This window comes from Alligator sinensis, unplaced genomic scaffold, assembly GCF_000455745.1.
Source record: "Alligator sinensis unplaced genomic scaffold, ASM45574v1 scaffold1102_1, whole genome shotgun sequence".
NCBI classification, from domain to species: Eukaryota; Metazoa; Chordata; order Crocodylia; family Alligatoridae; genus Alligator; species Alligator sinensis.
Genome location: NW_005842342.1, coordinates 534,102 through 544,059, shown reverse-complemented (window position 1 = coordinate 544,059; position 9,958 = coordinate 534,102). Strand labels below are relative to the sequence as shown.

Below are 9,958 nucleotides of genomic sequence, written 5' to 3'. Positions count from 1 at the left end.
TGTTGTAACGTCATGTCACATCATGTCACGTCACGTCACATTTATGATGAATACATTTGCATGCACACGTATCTATCTGCTTGTACACTTGAGGATATAAACCTTGTACGTATGCATAACACACACACACACACACACACACACACACAGAGTCTATAAGGTGTGCGTGCTATGTGTGGAGGGTACAAGAGGAGCAGGACCAGCTCTGTGGCTGATGATTAAAGCAACAAGGAGCCCAGCTAGCCAGAGGCATTTTTCAACTAATCAGTGACTTCTTATCCCCTGAAGTTGGAGCCCTCCTCCAGCAAAGGGCCAGCTCCAGTGGGGGACTGTGCGAGGCAGGCAGGCGCTGGCACGCAGTCTTTCCCAAGGTTGTGTTTCCTTTCCTTTTTCCTGAGATTTGGCGCAGGGGGAAGGGGTCGGAGTCACATGGATACAAAGCTTTTGATGAATGTCCAAGCTGCCTGCGCCGGGGCTGCCGCAGGCTTTCAATCCCTCCGTCACACAGGGAGCCGGGAGAGCGGGGACCCGGTGACCCACTCATTTCCTATAGGCTGTGTCCCCTTCCTGACGGGAAGAGCGCCCGCGCTGGTGCTGCTTTGTGCGCCGGGGCCCTGGCCGCACTTGCGGAGCCCCAGCCCCAGCCCCAGCATGTAACTGAGCGGCGGCTCGTGTTGTCCCCTCGGCCGGAGGCGACGCGGGCAACTTTTCCTGCGGGCAGGCGGGCGGGCGAGGAGCCGCGGGAACAATGACAGAGGAGAGCAAAGGGGAAGGGAAAGGGGAAAGCGGGAAGGACCTGGAGAAGCAGCTTCGCCTGCGGGTCTGCGTCCTGACCGAGCTGCTCAAGACGGAGCGGGACTACGTGGGCACCCTGGAGTTCCTCGTGTCGGTGAGCGCGGGCGGGACACGGGGCACTTGTTGCACGCGGGGCAGCCCCGAGGGAGCGGAGGGGGCTGGGGCTCGTCCTGGCGGGGGGAAATCAGGGGTGGGGAGAGATGAAAGCCACCCCTGTGGGAGGCGCAGGGGGGTGGGCAGATGGGCGCGTTGCGGGGCAGAGCGCGACCCCCTCCCCTCTGGGTCCTAAATGGCTGTCCTGGATGTCCCAGGGGCACGTCCCGGGCGCGATGCTCGCTTCAGCTACGCTTCCCTCCACTTTCGGAGCCCCTTGCTCCGAGCCCAAGGCAGTTCCTGGACACTCGTCCTGCACACCCGGCTCTGGGGCAGGGGCTGCGGCAGCTGTTCGCTATTAAAGCCACATGTGGCATCGTCTCCCTCTCCCCGCTCTCGCAGTCTTCCATTGCAGCCCTTTGTAAGGCGCCGCTCGGGGTGGGGAGGGCCGCGGTCTGCTGCAATAACGCATCTTGGAGAGTGTTTTGGAGCAGCTGGTTTCAGCTCCATCCCGGTCTTTACATCCGTGTCAATAGCAAGCTGTATTAGCCAGTACCAGGTAGTAGCAGAAACTCTTGTTTCCTACTAATGTTGCCCTTTGGTTGAGCTAAAAAGAGTATTGTTGTCTCTAGAGAGTCAAACAAGCAGTGTAACCTTTCTTCTCTTTCCTATTTGCCCACAGTATATCAGTGGCATCACTTGAGCTCTCTTTGGGATAAACAGATCTCAAGTCATCAGCGTGGTTTTGCACGGGGTCTCCCATAATAGTCCTGGCATTCTTCCCTCCTCCCCCATCCTGTCTGGGGGGAAATCTTTCAAACAGCAAACTTCCTGCTTAGCTTTCTGAGATCTGAACTTTCTGCTTATTATCATGGAAGAGGAAATTCTCAGCTTGGCGGTGGCAAGAAGAATAGAAGCTCTGACCCTATAGTGGAATCGGCCCTGCAAGAGTAGCCTTCCCCCCTCCCCCTTTTATTCTTAACATCACCCTGCAAAACAATAAGCCAGGCAGTTTGCTTTCTTCTTACAATTGAATGGTGTTGTTGTTTCAATTAATTGAGAATATGGCTGTAAAACTATATTAGACTGTGCTTCTATTTAACAGCCATGCTGTGCTTGCTGATAAAAATGTTGATTTTAAATATGGAGTGTCTGAAAATTGGTTTTCAGGGCCAAATTTGATCTACCTCAGATTATAATGCCTAAATTTACAAAAATGATCAGTAATTTGAATGTTTCAATTTTAGTGTGTTCCACTTAAGATTTGTTTCAGAGTTTTAATGTTGGAAAGCAGGTACTCGGGACTTTCTAAATGCCAGGCTCCTTTAGGTATAATAATGGATTCAGGCCTTCTTTACTTTTGAGAGTTAAGAATGTTCAGGGGCTGATATGTTTTACAGGGCAAAGTTACTAACCTTTTTCTCAGTACCTCACTCATGTCCCAGAAATGCCATCTCTAAGAATAAGAGAAGAGTTCGGGTTGTATAACAATCTTCTCCAGGGGTTCTCTCTCAAGATGGTTGTCAAGAGAAATGGTAGTAGTGGATTTTGTTATAGGGACACCTGTGGGGTGGATGGAGAAACTAAATAATCATTGATAGTTGTGCGGAAGTGGTGACCTGGAAGCTGAAGCCCCTGTTCCTAGGAGTGGGATAATTTTTACATTAGACCATTATTGGTTAAAAACCAGAACCCAGGGCTCACTAAGCTACAGAGTTAGGCTCCTTCTTGCCAGTTGGCATTGTGGTCCCATTACTTTATTTCTTTCTGAATAGTGGCCTACCTTTCATCAGAAGAAGTGTTGAGGCTCCTTACCAGCATAACCTCTGGTCTGGTGTTCAAGTAAATTCTCTTGGGAAGGGTGAAATGGGCATTAAAATTCCCTCAGCCTGAGGAAGGCCTATAACTTAGGTGTCCTTCTTTCTGAATGCTTTAATCACTACAGTGTTATGTGAAAGGTGGGCACTTAATTTCCCTCCCTTCTTCAGCATCCTTTTTGAGTGGGCATGACTGTGGGTGCATTGTTTTGTGCTGAGCTCAAAGTGGCCTTTGTGAATTAGGTGTACTCCATGGGTAACTACTGATTCTGGTGTCTCTGGGCACTTTGACAAGGTTTAGGCACCTCCCACCTCTGATCTGGAGCTGGAGTTAGCCTAGTTTCTTTAAGTGGATTGCTCTTGACCAGGCTCAGAAGCCTATGTCTAAGTGAGTAGGGATCTTTTTGGACCAGAATGGAGGTACATAATGAATTTAGACGATCATGTAGATTTGCAGCTGTTGGAGTGGAGTTGATCTGGTATCCTTTTTGACTTGGCACCTAAGTTCTGCCAAAGTTCTGCTTAGGCACCAGGGGTAGGGGCAGACATTCAAAAAGCCTGAGCCTGTATTGATTCAACCCTTGCAGGTTAGTTTAACCTGGCTAGGCTAAACCAGTTTGTAACTGCACAGACATTCTCGTCGGAGTGAGGAAATTGAGGCACATACCTGCAGTGGCTCAGGCTAGAAGCTGGAGGATGCTAGAGCAGCCCTTCCTTCCCTTCAACACTGCAAAACTGAGGGTGGGCATGGCCAGACCCCATCAGGACTTCTGATTAGGGAGGTTTGCCTGAACCATCACAGGCTTTTTCCTGCTGGCTGCTCAAGGGATGGGAGTGTTGCCAGACCCCAGCCTCAGGCTACGACTCTGAGGCAAGGTGGAGGACAGGAGGTGAAGTGTGCGGTGCATGCATCTGTTGATGATACACGGCTTTTCAACCTCCCTCCCTGCTTCTTTATACTGTCTGCAGCAAACTGACAGGCCAGCAAGCCAGCAGGAGAAAGATAACAGTACTTATCACCCCATTGACAAAACAATAGGCTCTCTTATTAGTTCAAGCTCTTCTTAAACAGCTTTTTCCAAGGAAGGAATGGAGGGATGGTACCAGCTGACCTGTTGATTAGCTCCAAAAAGCCCTCAGTGGACACTGTTCTGTCTGGCTGTCCCAGTGAAATTGGAGACACATGCACAGACACCTCTCAGCATTAGCTAGCATACCACATGTCTAGGGTCCATGGGGCTGGGGTCCATGCTGTTGGAGATGAGAGGGAGGGAGGGAGGGGAGAATCTCTGCTTGAGCAGCAAGGTGGGGTGGGGCAGGGGGAAGCCAGGCAGATCCTGCTGTACCTGCAGTCTCTGCCAGAGCTCTGGCCAGGGAGCAGAGGGGCAGGGCCAGCTTTGCTGTCTGGAGCAGAGAGCTGAGCCCAGAGAGCATGCTGGGATGCTGGGAGAATCTGGTTTACCTTAAACCAGGAAGGGGTCTACGACAGACATTGCATAAACGGGTTTGACCTAAATCAGTTAAGTCTGATACTACATTCACCCAGGTTTATCTTAAACCAGTTTCAGCCATTTTGAAACTGGTTTATGTGGACTGAACTTACATTCTGTTACAAGTTTAAACCAGTTTCTGATTACTTAAACTGGTTTATGTGTAATGTTTATCTGTAGCCCAAAGATCTGGTCCTTTTTGCTATTGAAGATTTTAACTACTGCATGCAAACAGTTTCTATTGAAATAAATAGGAGCATAAAATATTTATTAAGATAAAAAATAAGTTAGGATGAGGTCATGAGATGAAGCCCTTTCTTGTGGGGTCCACAGAAATAGATTTTAAGCTTCATGCAAATGAAATGAAAGTATGGGGCATGGAGGTAGTAATGGGGAAGAGGGTTTTTTTGGCAGTTTCTGCAAGTCTTCTATAAAATATTCAGAAAGGAAATTTTATTTGGCCATCTTATGCATTATAATCAGATTTCCTTGAAGAGTCATAGCCCAAGATGACTTAAGGAGCACTATGATTACAGTGAGAGTCTTAGCAATTCTAAGAAACTGAAAATAGGTAGGGAGCTGATAATAAGCTGAGGGGGCGTGGGTGGGTATGTGAAAAATAAGGTAAAGCATAATTCTTCCTAATAGATAGCTAATAATAATGTATCCTGGCACACACACTTTGTCAAGATCATCATGAAGGGGACGATATACAATAATAGAAGCATTGTGACTGTGAAGCTATGTGCGTGTTACAGATTTCGGGCAGTTTAGCACTGGTGGTCAGTGGTATGAAGAGTGTCCTCTTTGGCTGATATGCAGCTGTGTTAGCAGAAGTATCTAGGCAAGATACATTTATACCAGTAAAACTGCATTTTTACTGGTATAGCTTAGTAATGTGAATGTAATGTAGGAAGAACCAGGAGGCAATCTGTAGAGCTATGCTGGCTGTTAATTTGAACTACAACTCCCAGAAAACCCCAGGGGCTGGGGGCAAGGGAAAAGGGAAGACGAATTTGAGGCTGGAGTATGGGGAAGGGAGCAGTGTGCATGTGGAACCTGGTCAGCCCTCCATTTCAGTGGAGCTGGAGATCTCACTGGCTCAGTCAGCCAGGACTGTGGACTGAAGGATCGGGACTCAGATTTGGGGGCAGCTGTAGGCTGCTGCTTGAGTGCTCTAAGGACTACAGGCTTGTTTGGGGATGTCTCCAGAGGTGTGTCAGGGAGTGGGGACTGGGGGGAGAAATTAAGTGTATGTTACCACAGTGTTGATGTTTCTTTTACCTTTTACCTGTTCCCTTCCTTTGGCCTGTTGGCTTGTGATGATAACCTGAACAAGTTTCTATCTAAAAGGATGGGTACGTTGGTAACACATAGACAGAACCACAGGTTGCATATCAGGGCACCGTAACTAGGATGTTTGAGACAGGTGTGGCTGTTCTGCAGTAGGACCCTGGATCAGAAAAGTTGTCAGAGCAGACTCGATTAATCAAGTCTGTCTCACATGTGAGCTGATGCACCTGGGGTTGCATCGTATGCATTTGTATAAATGGCGAAATGTGTGTCAGTGCAGAGAAAATGGCAGCGGTGTGCTTTTGAATTAAAACACCTTGGAAGTGTTTTAAAAGTGCCTGGTGCTGTGGCACAAGCATGTGTACAAATGCCCTTAGATAGCCAGGGGATAATATTCAATGGAATGCAGGAAAATTGGAAGACGGGTTCAAGTTAAGTCGTCATGGCCTGGAGCCTGAGCAAGTGAGGGCAGCGCAAGTCCTGTTGGAATATGCAGGCTGCCACCTGGTTCCTCCTGCTGTTACATGCATTACATTTATACTTCAGCTTGTTTTAATTGAGGTGCGATTGGAATAGTTATACTGTACCAGTACAGGGACTGTTTGCTAGCATGGCTGCACCCATGCTAGGAATGTTTTATTGGTATTTCCCGAATGGCTAGGTATTCCTTTTGTAGACAAGTCCTTAACATGTATCAGAGCTATACAATTCCACTTGTCTGCTCACTGGGAACATTTTGTTCGGGTATTCAATATAGGGGTTGCTTCCCCTTATCCATCTATATGGATCCAATTTAATTTTTCACCTCTGGTGTTACGTAACTGTTCCTTTTTAACTGGCTCACATCACAGATCAAACCTGGGTAAAAGGGCCTGATGTAAATATACAAGTCAGTCTTCCCTTTTTCTTGATGATAAATTGAACTAACCTATGACCTACGCATGCTCAGTTAAGACCTTTCTATTGGAAAATATTCGACAATAACAGTTTTGGTCCCATGATAGCAATGCGCCTAAACATTTAGATGATGGATATAAACTCCGGAAAGTCCACTTCAGGTTTAATACAAGGAAAAGCTCCTTCACAGTCAGGGTGTCCAGACTGTGGAATAAACTCCCTCCAGAGGTGGTGCAGTCACCTGCCCTGGAGGTTTTCAAGAAGAGACTAGACAGTCGCCTAGCTAGGGTCACTTGATCCCAGTTGCCTTTCTTCCTAGAGTGGGGTGCGGCAGGGGGGAAGGGGGAGGGGACTCGACCTGATGATCTGCAAGGTCCCTTCCAGACCCTAACAATCTATGAATCTATTAATCTAAACATATGTAGAATTGACTTAAAAGGGGATGCATGTGCACTTACATTCTTATTACGCTTTTAAATATGGAATACTAACTCAGGAGAAATGAATTTGAATGATGCCATTGGTGATGGTAATCAGCTTTGTGGCTTCACTAGCATCACCTCATATATATTTTTAAACATAATAGAGTCACTTAATACTCCATGTAATTATGAACCTATGTAAACCTAAATGAGCTTTCTTATTTTTGTTTTAGACAGAGCACAGGCAGATTAACTGGAAATAAATTAGTCTTCTTTAAATAAAGTAGCTGGTGGATATATTTTTATATTGAAGAATATAGCTGATATACTTTGCTATGAATGTTTTGCTTAATTTCTTTTATATGTAACACGATTTAGCATGGTCTCTTCCCTTACCTGTATTACAGGCAGTTGTCAAGCTGTCGGTAAAATTGCTGAGAAAGTAAATATTGCTTAAAAGTAAAGAACCTGAGGGATCTTAGCTGGTTTAATTTATGATAGTCTAAAATGGTATGAGGCTTAATTGTTGTGCTATGCTTTGCACGCAAGCTTGGCCAATAAAAGCAATGCAAGCCATGGAGATCATTAATATATAGGTATGTAGCAGGTGTTCCTTTTAAAGGTAATTTGGTACATTTAAGGATGAGTAAGTAAAGAAGACATATTTAAGGAAAGTATATTTATTTTGGAATGTAAAATAAAAATGTAGTAGAACTACTACTTTTGGCACTTTGGGGAGAATATTCATGGAGGTGGAGAGTTTATTTTTATAAGAACATTTTTTTCTGGAGCAATTTCATTTTCTGACAGCTGTGATACTGGTGGGAATAAAAGCAGATGTTAGCACTTGGAGTTAATGTTCTGAAGCATAGTAGCTTAATTTGTGATGACCAGTTAGCCAAGTCCTGTAGCAATCAGAGTCAAATACGGGTTTTTTAAATGCTATTAATTTAATATGCCAAAATGCACTAAGGCCCACATAGTTTTCTTTATGTGAGAATGACACTTTGTAGCTAGTAAACTTCACAAATCTTATTCCTTCTAATTTCATTCCAAGAGTAGAGTAGGGGCTGTCTTCTCTATTGCCATCACCGTGGAGTGAACAAAGAACTTTGCCTTCCAAAGGTATATGTGATGTTATTGGCAGTAAAATGCTTGCTTATTGATGGACAATTGCACCTTTTGCTTTTAAGGTTTCATGTCTAATCTTACCTTTTTGCATGGCAGCAGATCCATACTTCTATGGGCTCCCACAAACTCCTTTTGGAATCCATCAGTGTTTCTTTGAACATTAGCCCTTGAATTGAGTTAGAAAACTGCATGTCTTTCTTCCTCAGTTTACTGCTCCGAGTAAAATCCTGGTCCAAGGGAAGACAGTGGAAGAATTTCCCTCAATTTTACTAGAGCAGAATCTGTCTTTCCAGCAACTGCCAGGAATGAGGAGCCTGAATACTGAGTTAAGACTCCCAATATGGTAATATCACACAGTAGCATTAAATCCCTGTGTCTGACATAAAATAGTTATTTAGAAATAGTCTTATATGGTTGTGATTTGGATCAAGATTTATGAGAAAAATATTAATCAATTACTAGAATAATTAATGACTTCATTATGGTTTGTATAATTTCACTTATATTTTATAAAAGGGTTTTAAATGAATGGAGGGGAAGGATTTTAGCTGGCTGCATTTTTTGATAAGGTTAAGTGATTTCCTGTTCCTTTATTGAGTTAAAAAAAAAAAAACCAACATGTTCTTTGGCTGCTGCATCATAAAAAATCCAAAAGGAAGTGCAAACACAATTACCATAGAAAGACAGCATCATTTCCATTCGCTTCCAGTTCTGCTGTTTTTAACCTATGTAAGCATTACTAAGTGAAGCAAAGCTTGAATGTGGTACTTTATTCTTAGACAAAGTTACATATCAACAGCACCACCTGTGTGGCCTTTATCAAGGCTGCTGATAAGCTATAATGAAAGTGGTTTATTTATTTCTATATAAAGAAAACAAATGTGCCATCTTTTACAGAGTTTATTAGCAAGACATTAATTTCCAAGCTCACTAAGTTGAGGGCAGAGTTCACTCAAGGTCTGATGATTAACAACCCTCCCTCCCCGCATTGATGTTTTTAAGGGAACTGTTGAATATGCACTTCAATTTGTTATTAAGTTTGGTGATATTTTAAGTAGAGTTTGTAAATACTGAACCATATTTAGTACAACCATTTTCATCTTTATAACCGAGTTTCTCATATTGATCCACAGATGTGCTATGCATTTTGTAAAACTGGGCATCCAGAAAAATTACAGCTCTTATTTTAGTTATTTTTGGATAGCTAACTAATGAAATATATCTGTCACGTAGAAAAGAGAAATTTTTGTTAAGTAGCATTTAGAGAGAATTTTTTGTTCATAAAACTAGTTGCTATAGGCTGACTTGGCATGAATCTGAAGAGAATGTTTAAGATTGTTATACAAACTTTTTAATTATTTTGCATTTTTAAGAATAGCTCTATCTGTTAGCTCTGTCTTATAGCTAAGTCCTGAGAAACTTGGTGTAAATAGCACGCACACATTTGGAAAGCTTACTGCTAATTTAAGAGAGACTACTTCAGGGGAATTATGAAAAATGTGCTTCACCTTGACTATTAAACACATTCTAACAGCCTGCATCTGTCTGGAGTGGTCATGGAGAAATAGTTTTTTCAAACATGTCTAATAGCAGCTTCTGTAACTGATACACATAGGGGTTAAAACCAAAGTGTGACAGGGGGCTTCCTCGGGGCCGAACTCCGTGGCCCGCCCACCTGTTCTTGGGCCAACCACCCGCCTTCTCGCCTGCCACGCCTTGGTGTTAATTGATTCATTTACAGATGTCACTCAAGCGGGAGGCTGCCCATTTTAGTGCCCCGATGCCAGGGGGCGCTCTCTGCGGCTCCTATCCTCCCCAATACCGCCACCCAAGCCTCGCAGATGGCATCTTGGTGTTCACCTAGTCACCGGCCCCCACACTGGGCCCCAGAATCGTCCTAACAGGACCCCTCCATGATCCCTCCACTCAGGCGGCCTCTCCCCCTTCATCCAGGCTACCTAGCCCCCCGAAGCCATTTTCCCCTCTCCGGCGTGGTCCCCCCGGGACCTTCGGCTACCAG

At 44.6% G+C, this 9,958-nt stretch overlaps 1 protein-coding gene across 1 annotated transcript in view; it reads left to right on the top strand.

Moving 5' to 3' along the window:
* The first annotated feature begins 459 nt into the window (after positions 1-459).
* PREX2 (phosphatidylinositol-3,4,5-trisphosphate dependent Rac exchange factor 2) overlaps positions 460-9,958 on the top strand; it is a 327,787-nt gene continuing 318,288 nt past the window's right edge. Inside the window, exon 1 of the mRNA XM_025210219.1 lies at positions 460-889. Coding sequence (XP_025066004.1) covers positions 749-889 — 141 coding nt within the window. The 5' untranslated portion in view covers positions 460-748. The remainder of the gene's footprint in view (positions 890-9,958) is intronic.